Source organism: Uloborus diversus, chromosome 9, assembly GCF_026930045.1.
Source record: "Uloborus diversus isolate 005 chromosome 9, Udiv.v.3.1, whole genome shotgun sequence".
Classification (NCBI taxonomy): domain Eukaryota; kingdom Metazoa; phylum Arthropoda; class Arachnida; order Araneae; family Uloboridae; genus Uloborus; species Uloborus diversus.
The window spans coordinates 134,696,554-134,712,440 of record NC_072739.1 but is presented as its reverse complement, the minus strand read 5'-3'; the positions used below and the strand labels follow the sequence as shown (position 1 = coordinate 134,712,440).

The following is a 15,887-nucleotide window of genomic DNA, read 5'->3' as shown; positions in this document are numbered from 1 at the left end:
ATATACCTATTATACGTTTTTTCATTTATACGCTTTTCTCATACGGTCCCTTCAAAAACGTATAAACGGTGCTTCACTGTGTGTAGGCAAAATGTTTGTTTAAAAAATGCTAATTTGTGAGAATAATTAAAATTTTTTTTTCTGAAAAGTCCAATTTTTGTGAAATTTTTTAAAATTTGTCTTAGGTCAAAGAGTTGTTGTTGTGAGATGTGAAGGAATCAACATTTCAGGAAGCTTTTTCAGAAACAAATGTAAGTTTATTTCTTTTGTAATTTTGCATGTACCTTGTAAAGGTGTCTTACTACAAATGAATAAAGGGGAATACATTGTCAAGTGCTGTCATAACATAAAGAGCTATTTGATATTTTATTTTATGCAAAAACCACTCACTTCAGAGAATTGTAAGTTTGGACAAAGTAAACAAACTTCTTTTTCTCCAAACCGTCAACACCAATACCCAGGGTTACTTTTAGATTTCTCCCAACAAATCGTCCCTCTACTACTTACAATTTGTGTTTAATTATTAACTAAGAGTACAACACATTTCTTGCTCTTAAAAATAATTGTTTGAATAATTTTGTATTTTTAAAATAATTAGCACAAACTTTTTCTCATCATTCAACTGGCAGTAAGTGCTATGATAAATTTTTCTTAGATTCTTTTTAATGTAAATTTATTTTTAGTTACATTCAGATTGAAAATACTTCCTTATTACAATCACTAGTTTGTACTAATCGGTGCTTGTCTTCTTATCAATTTTGTCCTGCTATAATACCAAGCTGTTGCGAAATTTTTCTTTTTAAATTATACTCATGATTTGAGGTTCAGTATCTTCAATATATTGGTCAGGTACCTATTCTTTTGTACTGCTTAAATTAGGGTAGTACATTCAAAAATGTATGTTATACATTGATAAAAAGATCGATGTTTGGAAACATAGATGTTTTTTGGTCAATGTATCAATACAACTAATGTTTTAATTTCTAACATCGGTGTTTTTAAACATCGATGCAAATTAGGTATTAGTATATGTATAAATGGTTGCATTTAAAAATAATGTAGGGGGCGCTGGTGGGCGTAAACCCTTGTTTTAGTGAAATTTTGCTAAAATTGGGACAGTTAGGCAAAATTCAATACTCTTGGGGGACCTCTAAACATTTTCGCAGAGTTATAAAATTTTACCAATGGTTTAATGTCCACTATAGGAAACTTTTTAGAGGGTGAGACTTTCAACTGTTGAAAGTTAATTTTTTTCGGGGGAGGGGGAGGTACACCCTAATGTTTATTAGTGTAAAGTAATTAATAACTGCATTTTTTGACAATTAAAAAAATAAAATAATTTGACTTTTCTGATTTAAAAAAAGATACTAGTCAACTTTTACGTTTTGACGATAAAAATGCATTCTGTTCCTCTTTATTTTTCCCATGAGAGTGTATATACTTTGTTGTAGGGATGCACCGGATATCCGGTAACTATCTGGTATCCGGCCTATCTGGCTTATTTTTTAACTATCCGGAACTATGAGGTATCCGATCCGGCAAGCCACTCCGGATATCAGACAGTTTTTTGCAGGATATCCGGGCAGTTATCCGGTAAAAATGTGTGAGATATCCGGGATTGATGTGGCCTTATCTAGTACAAAATGAGGATTTAATTTTGAATTTACTTTTGCAAAAATTCCAGTTAAAGCTTTCACTGTTTCATAAACTTTTCGATGATGCTTTCTCTTTTAATTGCTGCTTCAAAAACAACCATTCCTCTTCAAACCTAGCTTCTGGCATTACTCTCTCTGCTTTAACACGCTGAAGTGAAAAGTCGACCTTGAAATGGTTCATATCAAAGCGCTTGAAGTTGGGTTGTTGAAAATTAAAATACAGTCAAGTTCCGACTTGCGGGAGGAATGCATTCCACTACTCCTCTCACGTAAGCGTAGTAGAAAAATGTATGAATTCGGATTTTTAGAAACACACTAAAAAATTTTAGGCATTTGTAAACACCTCTCACACTATTTTGAACCATTTCTTAACTATATATTACCGTTTCTTGCATAAAAAAGCTGTATTATTCAACATAAAACTCTGTTACGATGTACAAAATTAATGGTCAATGGGAGAGAGACATGTAAATAAAGCGATAATATAGTTACAGTGTATTAATAGTTTAATAATGCACGCTTTGTTGCCATTATATCTCATGAACATTAAAACAAAGAATGAAAGAAACTAATGAAAAATGCGGAACAGTTGCACTAAAACAAAGCAATGTTTAGAGTAGTACGGTGTGGAAACTTTTTGTTTTCTGCAATACTAAAAGGATGAAGAACCATCAAGAAACCAATATGGGGGGGGGAGGGAGTATTTATGGTTTTTAGGGGATGAACCCTTGCTCTTAGGGGGGGCACCCGTGTATTTAAGATGCTAATTTGCATCTTTAGAGAAAATGTACCTTTATTTCTGGAATTAAAGTAAAATTTTAAGTTGATTATTTAAGTTTATTTGTTTTTTGAGTCAAACTGGCCCTGTTTTAATATTTTCTTTTTTAACTTGTATGTTACAAGAATTTTACATGTGTATTATCTGTAATAAAAATGATTGGAACTGATGTGATATACCCCACCCTTGGCGACTTTTTCCTGTTGGCGCCAAGAAAGCGTCGCCAAGAAAACGATGTATGACGACATATGTCACACATCGTTCTTAGCGATGCTATTTTAGCGCCAACAGGAAAAAAATCAGATAAAAAACATGATCAAAGCACTTCAGAACACAATATATATAAAAACAACATAAAAGCACAACAAAAAACATCACGAATATATGCTTCAAAAATGTACAGGGCCGGGGTTTTTTGTAAACATATTAAAATACAATGAAATAAATTATTGTATTCATTACAAGTCGAAATGAATGCATTAATTGTTTTTTCATCATTTCTCCGGGATACGAGCCCTCGGTCTCATAGTACTTTCGTAATGAGACCTCGGCTCGCCGGCCCTGCCTCGGTCTCATTACGAAAGTACTATGAAACCTCTGGCTCGCCAGGACCTCGCTCCGCTCGGTCCGTTATCCCTCCGACTGTTAATATACATTACAGTCGGAGTATGGTCACAATTATGTATATTATGCATATTCATGTGTATGTACACCCAAGGGTGGCTCCTTCCGTTCAGTGTACAATAATGACACAGTTTTAAGTGTGAAATATGCACCATTATTGTGCAGATTTATTAATAAAATTCAGCATTTTTAAGAGTACAACCGAAAGAACTTTCAATTGTTAACATAAAATTCAGTACCTAAAGGAGGCACGTTAATGTCTACATAATTCGTGGCATCGATAAGAATTAACTTTTAGAACAAAATAACCGGACTATTTTTGTAAAATTAATTAACATACAGTAAAAATAAAGTTAAAAGCTACAAGAACCCCTCAAGGATTTGTAAAAAACAAAGAATTTCCGAAGTGAGAATTTTTATGTGAATTCTAAAATAAAGAACTTACCTTTTTATGGTATAAATCCTCACACTCAGTCCAAAACAAAACATCATCTGACAATGGCGCGTTACAGATACACACCACGTTGGAGTTAACTTTTAATTAACCTTCAAGTTTGAAGAAACTGGCATTTTCTAATGTTTTTACTTCAAAACACAACTACTGAATCTAAACTAACACAAAATAAGCATTCCTGTAAGGTATATTGCACAAAACAACACGTATCTCTCCTGCGTAAAACCAAGAACCCAAGTAAACAAGTTCGAACAAGTTTGCCTTCGCGTTGCCAACCGCAGGTTAGTTTCACCAGGGATGCCATGCTTAAAAATTTATCACCTCATTGGCGAGAAAAATATTTCAATTTTGTGCAAAAAATCGGATGTTGCCGAATGGGGGGGGGGGGGGTATATCACATCTGTACCAAATGATTTCAAAGCAAAGTTTTATTTTTTGTTATTTCTAAATTGGAAACAAGAAAATGTATTACTTTTTGATGAAGTTTAAAAAAATTTCTACACGTCCCGCAAATCTAATAACAAATACGACTCATTATACGACCTTTAAGATTTCAACTGTGAATAATTAAAAGTTTAAACCATGTGTACATTACATACAGAATTAAATTTTGCTAAAAGTTTGTCTCTTTCGAAAAAATCTGTCAAAATAAAACAATATTTTAATGTTTTAATTTATATATAGCACAATTCCTCAATTAAAATATAGAGGCTCTAAAAAAGTACATTTGAATGTACTTATGTTTTTAAAAAAATGATATGTGGAACAAGTTTGATTTATTGTTTTGAAACGGCGTTGTAGAAAAATATGCGAACATGCAATGCAATCGAAATGCCGGAATTCCGGCCCGGATATGCGAATCCGGCAGGTAAGGGGGCATCAGATATCCGGTACCCAGCAAAATCACTATCCGGTGCATCCCTACTTTGTTGTAATAATAACCAGTGCTATTTTCCCCCTTCCCTCATATCTTTGCAATGTTTCAGTACAGTCAACTCTTGGAAGCCAAAGCACTGGATAAAACTTCAATTTGGAGTTTGAGCTATTGAAAGTTTTCTTAGATTTCTTGTAGAAGTTCAAGAAAACTTGTGAAGTAAACTAGTGTTCAAGCTATACGACTTTGAAATATCAAGAGTTGACAGTTATAAGTAAATTGTTTTATTCAAAGGTTTTTCTTCTATTATGTAACTTAAATGTTTTGTTTTTTGTAGTGAAATATTTGGCATTCTTACGAAAAAGATGTAACGTAAATCCAGCCAGAGGTCCCTTTCACTTTCGTGCTCCTGGTAAAATATTTTTGAGAGTAGTAAGGGGCATGTTGCCACACAAGACAAAGCGAGGTGATACTGCTTTGGAGCGTCTAAAAGTGTATGAAGGTATTCCACCACCCTTCGATAAGAAAAAGAGGATGGTCGTTCCATCGGCTCTAAGAGTTCTGAAGCTGCATCCCAGGAGGAAGGTATTTAAATTAGTGCTGGTTTATTGTGTGTCATGACTTAATTAAATTTCTGGCGTCTAACACCTCTAGCAGAAAACCAGTGTACATCCCACATCATTAAAACCGCTTAGAATATTTCTCTAAACCGATGCATCGACTACAAATCCAAGCACATGTGTCCAGACGCTGGTCGATGATTGTTTTAAAATGCTTAGGAAGCAGGTGCACCCCAATCGGGCCGTTTCCATGAACACTTTGGACTCTGGAAAAAACCTACTTTTCACCACATTCCGGTTATTTGCAAGGAAAAAATATTCTGCAGATCAGCGGTTTCCCACTTTTTGTATTTTTTCTTTTATTACCGCTGTTTTTAGGTTGTGAAAGCGATTTAAAAGCCAAATATCAAAGACTGCATTTATCAATTACGTCTCCAGTGAGACAACGTGAAGTGATGTTGGAATATCAGAACTGTAGTCTACGATATCTTCACCATGCCGCATAAACGATATAGGAAGATATTAGCAAATCAATAGTGCAGAGATATCGTTTTTACTTTGTTACAATGTCGTATACAATATCGCAGTATATCACACCCTGTGCTGGATCAGACATCATAGAATATCGTGATTCTGTAACATAGTGATATAGTATCGGTAGTTTTACGATATCGTTGTTCGACATGCTTAGGGATCTTTGCAAAACTGATAGAAATAAAATTTCTTCATATAAAAAATAATTTTTATTAAAAACTAAAGATTTTACTGCAGTAGGGCCAAATAAATCTAAATGCATTGGTTCCAACACACTATAAGTAGTAATCTTATTTATACTTTTGAAACTAGCTCTAGTGGACTTTAAAGTTTGACAAATGTCACAATTTTCAATTTTACCACTTAAGTTTTCTAAACTGTAAACATTTTCTGAATTTACTGAAGCTCTTTAAAGCTTAAGCATTTTGATGCCCATATCATTTATGCATTAACATGATTGAATTCTTCACAGTAATACGAATTTCAGAAGTTTTTACACTTGAATTTGCTTTTAAAATGTAAAAATTATTTACCAAAGGTGCTTCTACGAAAAACTGATCATTCGGTTTTCTTATTACAGCTTTACTGTTTTTAATTTTTAATGAAAAACCAGCTTTGTCAATTAATCTACCGAAAATCAAATATTGCGACATATTTAAAGTGTACATTACATTTTTCGGTAAAAGAGTTTTATTACCTGACTTTTGTATGATCTCCAAAGAAATGTCACCCGAACCACAAATTTTTGTAATACCTTCTGCAGTAACAGCTTTTGAGTTGGGAAAACTTTTAAAGTTTTGCAATAGTAATCAGCACAGAAATAATCTGTTGCGGCATAATCTACCGCAAATTCAACAGTTTTTGTATTTGCAGTCATTGCTCGCGAGAAAAGAACTTACATCTCCGTCCTTGTTTTGGAATTTTGGACTTTCTTCAGTTTTCCGCGATTTTCCGTAACCATTTCATGTTGGCCGGTGTTGTTCACGCTTCCAGTTATTGTAGTTCGAATTAATTTTCCTTTTCGGACAATTCCTAAAGTAGTGCCCTTCTTCTCTGCAGGCGAAACACATTTTTTCTGAGTCTGTCGAAAACAAATGCAGTTTGCATGGTTGGCAATGGCTACGAATTATTTAATTACTTCATTGATAAAGCTTTTAAATTGATAAGTGTCCCTTCCATGGGGTCCATGGATCCAACCATTCAGTTTCTTATACAGTACTACTTTGAATTCAAGTTTGGATAAGCTAAAATACTGAACATTTCACTTGAATGTCGGTTCTTCCAGAATTTACTTTTTTATACTAATGCGAGACTTTTATTTCAAAAAATTTCAATTTTTAAACTTACAAAATATATTGCTCATCAAATCTGAACAGTTCATTGATAAAAACTTCATTCTCGAAGCAAATCTTGATTTTTTTTTTTTTGCATACCCTTCATTAGAGTTGAAGTCATTGAGAAAATTTTTAATTAGAGACGTACCGAGTAGCACTTTGGCCGAGTACCGAGTTACCGAGTACTCGGCCTTTCACTACTTAGCTGAGTTACCAAGTACCAATTATGTTTTAAGAAGAACCTCCGACACACACGTGATGAATTTTGAACTTATTGGAATAGTAGTATAGACCTCCTTGTCCATATAATAGTTTTTAAAACTAAATTCCTGCTGAAATTCAATTATGCATTACATAAACAATTTTGTTTGTGTCAAAAATTTTACAAAAAAATTTTTTTTTAAATTAAAAATAAATAAATAAAAGGTATGATTAATCAAGTTGGAATTAAAACAAATTACAGTAAAATCCCTCTAATGCGGAAACTGGCAGGACAATTTTTTGAGGGATGTCCGTTAGGAGGGGTTTCACTGTATACCAATCAATTATAGTTTTAGTCCGCCAAACATAAATAATTTTAATACAACAAATGTGCAGGAACACTGCAGACATGTGTTTCTGCGCCCCCCCCCCCCAAAGGGGCTCCCTCCCAAAACGATTACAGCGAATTTCGTAACATTTTAAATCGCAGTAAGGGATTACGGGCGGCTACATTTTTTAAATGTTTGTACTTCAATAGCAATATAGAGACAACTTTAGAATAGTCGTACCGAGTAGCACTTTGGCCGAGTACCGAGTAATCGGTCTTTCACTACTCGACCGAGTTACCAAGTACCAATTATGTTTTAAGAAGAACCACCGACACACATGTGATGAATTTTGAACTTATTGGAATAGTAGACCAATAAGTTCAAAATACCACCCAATAGACCTCCTTGTCCATATAATAGTTTTTAAAACTAAATTCCTGCTGAAATTTAATTATGCATTGTATAAACAATTTTGTGTCAAAAATTTTACAAAAAAATATTTTTAAAATTAAAAATAAATAAATAAACGGTATTATTAATCAAGTTGGAATTAAAACAAATTATAGTTCTAGTCCGCCAAACATAAATAATTTTTAAAAGCAGATAAAACAAATGTGCAGGAACGCTGCAGACACGTGTTTATGCCCCCTCCCCCCCCGTTACAGGGAAATGTCTTTTTCAATGCATAACATGTGAGCGAAAGAATGTAAAGACATTCGACAAAAAAATCGGACTTTTGTCGGATGCCTTTAAATTCACGAGCTCCCATTTTGTGCATTGAAAAAGGAATTCCTTGTAACGCCGAAACACATGTCTGCAGTGTTCCTGTCCTGTGCTTTTAACGTTTTTATTTCCTTTTATTTTTTCAGCAAAGGTATTTTTATATTTTTTATAACTTAATTTTTGTTTGTAGCAAAAATCCATTTTTAATATAAAAATTCCATATTTTCTATACTTACCTTTTTTTGCATAATTTTTAATAAATAAGTTTTATTAACTTTAGGGACATTGAAACAAAGATTTATTCCATTGAAGCATTACAGACTTCATTATTCTCAAAATTTGACTTCTAAATTTTAATTGTAAAGGATTGCAGAATATAATGCTTGCACTTTTATTTTAATAAATTTCAGTATCTGTCTTGGACAATATTCAATTTTTTGCAACTACTCTGTATTGGCCAAGTATCTGATCAGAATTTGGCCGAATGCCGAGTAATTACCGAGTACTCGGTACGTCTCTATTTTTAATGTCCTTAAAAAGTACTTGAATTTTATATGCAAGATGGAGGGGGAACCCTGAAGAATATTCACACAAAATTTCAGAACGACTGGCCAATAACATTTTGTACTAGAATGCACACTAGTTGAAAAAAAGTAGTTTGGAGAAAAATGCAGTAAAAAAAAATACTGTGAACATTTTCCATTCTTCAGTTTTTTAAGTGTTCATAGCAATAGTTCTAACATTTTATGACAAGAAAAAAAGACTTTTTGACCTGTCTAAACTAGTGTCTCTTGATTGATTGTGTGTGTGTGTTTGCCCCTATTTCTTTGTTCATGTTTCAGCTTATTATGATGATCTTTAAAAATAGTAAGCAAGGCTAGCGCCAACAGGTGTTAACAATCTTGTTGATTTCCTTCCTTTGACCTTGCAAAAGAAAGAGATGCAGTTTGAGTGGCAATGATTTATATCATTCTTCATAGGTTGCATCAAACAGTGCTACTTTTTTGAGTTAATTTATTTTCACAACTTTCAAATGATTTTGTATTAATTTTTAAAACATTTTACAATTGTTTAGTTTTTATACTTGTAATATACAGTGAACTACTCTATTCTGAACACTCATGGGACCAAACAAAAGTGTTCAGATTATGGGGTTGTTCATTATATAAGGAGACAAGGAAATGCATGCTTATACAGTGAAGCACCATTTATACGTTTCTCTTTTGGGCGTTTTTATCAATTATACGTTTTTTAAATAGGCCCCTGCAGAGCCTAACCAATTACAGGCCGAGGAGTCAGTCACCTTTCTCACCTTTAATCACCTTTTGAAAATTTGGTTACTTTTAGTCACCTTTTGCAACTTTTGTCACCTTTCTTGAAATGCATCTTAGGATTTTTTTTTTTTTTAAATAAATCTTTGAAAAGTATCTGAATGATAGCTTTAACAGTGAATTTAATTAAAAAAAATAGCCTTAAATGTGCCCCCCTCACCTTGTTGTTGTTTAAGAAAAATAGCTATGCTACTGGGAAATCAGGGAATTTTTTTTATCACTTGCAATTGCACCCTATGAGCAGAACCAGTCTTTCTATCCCTTCTACAGATGGACTTGCTCCTTATTTTCGGGAATGTATGTTAAAAGAAGCATGTTTATTCTATTATACTTTGAGCTTTGAGGAAACTATCAATGTCAAAGACAAAAAAACTGCAACGAACAATAAAATATTGGTCTGAAAGCCAATGTTGCATCACAACAAGGCATCTCAAAACTTTCTTCTTGGGCAAGGCAATTGGTGAAATTTCAATTGAGAAGCTATGTGAAGCACTTACCGAGAGTAATTATCCATGAATAAATGTCTCATGCTTTCCTTTGGATGGTTCTTATGTTAATAAAAAGGTTTTTAGGTTGTTTGACACTATTATCCTTGAGACATGAGAAAAAAGCCTAATAAATATTGGTACTTGCAGTATTCATACAATGCATAATGCGTATGTCAAAGCATTGCAGTATTTAGGTGAAGAAGCATCTGAACTTCTTCTTAGTACTTCTAGCTATTTTGATGGTTGGCCTTCCCGTTAGGAGGACTTCGAAGAAGTGCAAGCTCAACTAAATACACCTCATCACAAGTTCCTGAAACACACAACTACCCATTGGCTTACCCTTGGACCTGTAGCAAACAGACTACTGGAACAGTGGGATGCTCTTCAGTATTATTTTTTTAAACATGTGCCTTTAAAAAAGAATTCAGCTATGCAATGCAGGTCAATAAAGCTGTTGCAAATGTTTTAAAAAGACCTTCTACAAAAGCTGAGCTGCATTTTATCTTTTCATCTGCTGATTTGTTTATGCAGTTCACGAAACGCTTTCAATGCCAAGCGCTTATGATACATAAATTGTACCAAGAAATAGAGACCATTGTTCAGAAGCCTCTGTCATAAAGAAAGTTGATTTTTCAAACGTAGACACGGATGAACTGTTTGCAGTTGGTAACAGACTACCTCTTGAAGATCTCGTTGTTAGTAGACAGGTGACAGATGAACTGTCAAAACTGAAAGAAAATGAAAAGGTTATGTTTTTAAGAGCTGTTAAAAAGCATTGTGTGACTGCATGCAAGTATGTAAAAGAAAAAGTTGCATATCAAACGGGTTACTGAAAAGTTTTAAATTTTTGGATCCGAAAGAGAAGTAAATCTAGAAGCTGTAAGGATTTGATAAAGGTTGCCAAAATCATGCCTTTTAATGTCCCACTCGATAAGTTGCAAGATGAATGGAAACTTTTACAGCTGAAAAAGATGAGGCATCCGAAAACAAAACCATTGATAACTACTGGCAGCAGCACATTTCAAAAAAGGACTCAACTTCCAACGATCTAAAGTTTCCTAATGTTTCTAAGGTGATAAAAGCTTCACTTGCATTATCACATGGTAATGCTGACATTGAAAGACTTTTCTATTTCAAAGCACCTTTTTGGTGAAAATAAGACAGCAAGGACTGAAAGATTTTTAAACAGCATACTTATAGTTAAAGACGCTGTAAAAGAATATCCTCATTTGCTTTCTTTACCAATTGGTCCAGAAATGATTAAATGTGCACACGCAAATTACACAACATACATGGAGGAATGTAAAAGGAAAAAGGATTTGGAATTGAAACAGAAGCAAAAAGAAGAGCAAAAAAGAAAGGATTGTGAAGAAGAAACTGAGAAAATGGAAAAAATTAAAACATCTATTGAAAGTGAAACTGTAGAAATCTTTACAAAAAGCATATAGGCTATTTTGGTAAAAGGCAGTAAAAAAGGATAATCCTTTTCTGTTTTTTGAGTCCTCAACAAATTGCTTTTGGTCACCTTTTAGTTACTTTTTTGTCACCATTCAGTCACCTTTGTTTTCAAATTTGTCACCTTTCTCACTAAGGCCATCAGCAGTCCTCGGCCTGCAATTATAAGTTTTTTCATTTGTACGCTTTTTCATACAGTCCCTTTAAAAACGTATAAACGGTGCTTCACTATATTCTATTACATTAGTGAACTATGTTTAAAGGGTGCTGTAAAGCTTGACTGTGAAGAGAAGTCAGATGACTTTGAACCAAAAACATAGTTTGTAAAACATTGTTATTATTTAGTAATCTATATGATAAGTGAGAACGACTCTTTCTTTTAGGTGCTTTTTGGCTGATTCTACCTATTACAAATGATACGCAATGAGGTTTGTTTTCAAGGTCATTCGGCTTCTTTTTGCTGTCAGGCTTAACACTAGAACGACTGACATTTTCTGTATACCTAGAAAGACTGAAGGGGCCAGTGTGGCCCCTACCCATTTTTGGAGTGAATTATTTTTAAAATTCTTCCTCAGGGAGTCGACATGCCTGATACACCTTCTTTCATGACTAAATAAAAACTTAGAACTTAATTATTTTTAGTTTTTCTCTCTATACTGGGCAAAAGGTTGAATTAGTTTTCCTTTCTAAAAGCAATGGCCACTGTTAGGATGGTAAGCAGTCGGTACTGTTTATAGCATTTGGATATCCAATCGGCTGCATAAAAAGGAAGTTACAGGTTAAATTAGAGTGAATGGCATTTTTTTTATGCTACAACAATTAGGAGAAAAGAAAAAAATAAATTTTTTAATTGTCAAGATGCTTAGGGGCCACTGTGACCCCTCCTGTCTTTCTAGGTATAAGGATCAATATTAACAGTACTATGGAGCGAATGATTCAACAAGCATTCAAATAGTGTCATATAATGAAAAGTCAGAAAATTCCATTAAGTTCCGTTGGATATTATAAGAGTTATTAAACAACAAACTATGCGAGGGGCCACACAGGCCCCTCTGTCTTTCTTGTGTTAACCAGTTGAGATAAAGATGCTGAATTTTGGATTAGTGGCTAGTGCAATGTTAATTGAACTCAGTAAGACCTTAATGCTTGCATTTCTCTCTTTAATATCAAAAGGTTTTACGTAACATTCGGTTATAAAACATTAGAATTAATGATGTGCTTATATATTTGAAATTCCACAGGGTTCCCACAAGAGGTCGTTACCAGACTTCTGTTTTGGAGGGGTTTTTACGAAACATTTTTTAAAAAGCATATGGTCTATCAAATTTGGTTTCAGGTGTGTTCTATTCATTTTTGTTGCAATAAATTATCTGAAGGGAAGGAGGGGCTGTTCTAACAAAACGCCATAGTGTTACATAATAAATGAATTTCTCAATAACTACCATAAATGCAATGAATTTGTACAATTTCTCGCTTGATTCTAATTTGCTACATATACTGCACTAGCTTTTTTCACATTTGATTTTATTGCGTCGTAAATAGAGCACAGGCCTATTCCTCCCGTTTTTCCACTCTTTTTTGTGTTAAATATTACTTTTTTAAAAAGAAACTGCCTTTATCTTGTACTATGTTTATGGAGCTTTGCCGGGACCTTCAAAATATGTTCAGAATATTAGGGTGTTCAGATAGTCTACTGTAAATAAGAAATTATAATATATAATGTTAAGGATATCAGAGCAATCTTTTAAATGCTCAATTTAAAAGTCTAATTTTGTCTAATATTTGATTTTATTTTTCTATTGCTATCTAATTTTTATGTCTGATAACCAACATGCAAGGCTGGCGCCAACAGGTGTTAACGAAGTTGTTGATTTCCTTCCTTTGGCCTTGCTAAAGAAAAGAGATGCAGTTTGAGTGGCAATGATTTGTATCATTCTTCATTGGATGCATCAGACAGTTTTAAACAGTTGAATTTCATTACTTTACAATGCTTTCTTAGATGTTATGCAGTAAAACCTGTAAAGTTGACCTTTGACCGTTTTTGTCGGGTACAGAATTAGTCCTCACTCACATCAACCTCTATCAGTTGAGCAATGAAATACTCGATCACAAGTTTCGCTGTAAATGATAATTTGGATTGAACTTATCATTCAGATTTAATATTGATGATAAAACATGTAGGATGCATAGTTTAAGAAAAAATAAAGTGTTGAGTTTTTCTAAGTAATAATTTAGAATTTCTGTAGCTGTCTTAAAAATAAATTTTCTGCATATGAAATCAATATTTCATTGTAGTCTCAAATAAACCAGCAAGTCTTTTAGCTTAAGAAAAATATTTTAAGTGTTTTTTTTTTCTTTCCAGTATTGTAGCCTGAGTCGCTTGGCTCATGAAGTTGGGTGGAAGTATCAAAAGGTGATTGAAACCTTAGAAGTTAAAAGGAAAGCTAAATCTGCTGCCTACTATGGCAAAAAGAAAAGAGATGAGGTATTAACTTTTGACTTTGTTATTTATCAAACTTGTAATTTTTCATTACTAAAATATATTTTAAAGTTTTTTTTTTTTTGACATTTCATTTAACCCCAAATTCAAATAATACGGTTAAATCCCATTGTAATGATACCAATACAATGAAATTTCCATTTTAAAGAAATGAATTTTTAGTCCCAATCCAAACGAAAATTTGGATTGAACTTTTCATTCAGATTTAATATTGATGATAAAACATGTATGATGCATAGTTTCAGAAAAAGTAAAGTGTTGAGTTTTTCTAAGTAATAATTTTTAATTTCTGTAGCTGTCTTAAAAATAAATTTTCTGCATATGAAATCAATTATAATGCTGTTACATATAATTGCTGTATGTAAATGCTGTTACATTGCTTGAATTCCATTGCAACCCAATTTTTGTTATAGCGAACAAAATTTGTGGTCCCTCAAAGGTCGTTGTAACGGGATTTTGCTGTATTGTTCTTTATTTAAACAATAGTCATTCATACAAATTTCAAAGTCAGGGTTCGATGCCATGTTTTCATACATACAAGTTCAGTAATGTCTGGTGTCTAAAATTTTCCCTGGCTCCTAAGATTTAAGTTTTTGATTATTTTTACAGCATATCTAGTGATAATTGAAATAAAATGTGGTCTTTTCTCCTAAAATTTAAAAGTGTTTTTTATTTCTGAAAGAGCATGCTTAAAAACGTAGGATTTGACCATTTTTTAAAGGATTTGACAAAGTTTTTAACAATTATTACTTTAAAGGGTGCGCAGACTTTTTGCGGATTTTTTTACGTTTCTGCACATGACATCACAAGTGATGAAATGCCATTCACTGATGTCATTAGCACACAGCGCAAATTACCCTAACCTGGCAACACATTGACAGCAAAGCGTAAACATTCAGTTCTTCAATAGAGTAGTGCGCGCACCAAAGTACATCACTTGTGACGTCATAAAGACCATGCCTTTATTGAAAAATCAGACATTTGAAAAAATTAATGGCTTTGAAAAATAAGTTTTTAGTCGCTCCATGGTTTTCCCCCCTCTTTCTATCAACTTCAGTGACTGAAAGTAGTACTTTTGACGGATGGAAACCATCCCATTGTACTATATTTTTTTTACACATTGGAAATTCTGGAATACACTAAAATTTTAATAGATCTGCTTGGAAAACAAAGAAAATTGAATGAGCATCATCAGAGCTGATCCTATGCTAATTAGGCCCAGCCAAACCCCACACCAAATCAATCTTTTTTTTTTAAATTTCAAATATTGAAAATAAAAATAAATGGAAACATGATTTTCAAAAGAGTTGGTTCCCTCCCCTAATGTGTTGGGTGAGCTAAGTTCTTTTTTTCAGTTTATCATTTTCTTCTTCCTTTAGTTCAATTTTCAGCTGTATTTTAAAAAAATCTTTGTGCTGCTGTCAACTGATCTCTTTTTTATTTCCAGAAACTGAAACAGATTGCTAAAGAGAAAGTAGCCAAGAAGATTGCGCCACACATAAAGATATTGCAGTCATATGGATATAATGTTTAATAAAAACTGTTCAATAAAATATGTACAATATTTGGAGTGTGGTTAAAGTGTTAAATTTTTATTATATTTTCCTTAAAGGTATGAAATATAACAGAAATAATATAAATCTTTTAACACGAAATATGTTCAACATGAAATTTAATTTTTTCGGTCTTTTCAGCTTTGTGTTAAACGTTTTCCACCATATTCAAATTTCAAGCTAACTTGGAAATTAGGAAAAACTACTACTTTAGTAGTGTCGTGTGCACGGAATAGCTTACCAGAAGAGGCAGTAATGAGCAAGGGGGTGGATGGCTTTAAGAGGGCCATTGATCTTCATTGATTACTAATTAATTGACCAGGACCAGCTTAGCTGGGCCCATAGCCTGTTACTGGTCGTCACATTTGTATTCTTGACGTTGGTGCCAAAACTGTGATGGATTTGAGCCGAGAAACAAATGTTGCTAGGTACGGTACATTCTGATCATTTGATTAAGAAAACCCAAGGCCCCTATATATACGAGCCGACGCATC

The 15,887-nt window shown here is 33.3% G+C and overlaps 1 protein-coding gene across 1 annotated transcript in view; it reads left to right on the top strand.

Annotated features, from left to right (window-relative positions):
* LOC129229255 (60S ribosomal protein L13a-like) overlaps positions 1-15,404 on the top strand; it is a 29,078-nt gene extending 13,674 nt beyond the window's left edge. The window contains exons 3-6 of the mRNA XM_054863522.1: positions 186-251; positions 4,723-4,970; positions 13,703-13,825; positions 15,288-15,404. Coding sequence (XP_054719497.1) covers positions 186-251; positions 4,723-4,970; positions 13,703-13,825; positions 15,288-15,374 — 524 coding nt within the window. The 3' untranslated portion in view covers positions 15,375-15,404. The remainder of the gene's footprint in view (positions 1-185; positions 252-4,722; positions 4,971-13,702; positions 13,826-15,287) is intronic.
* Positions 15,405-15,887: the final 483 nt, after the last annotated feature.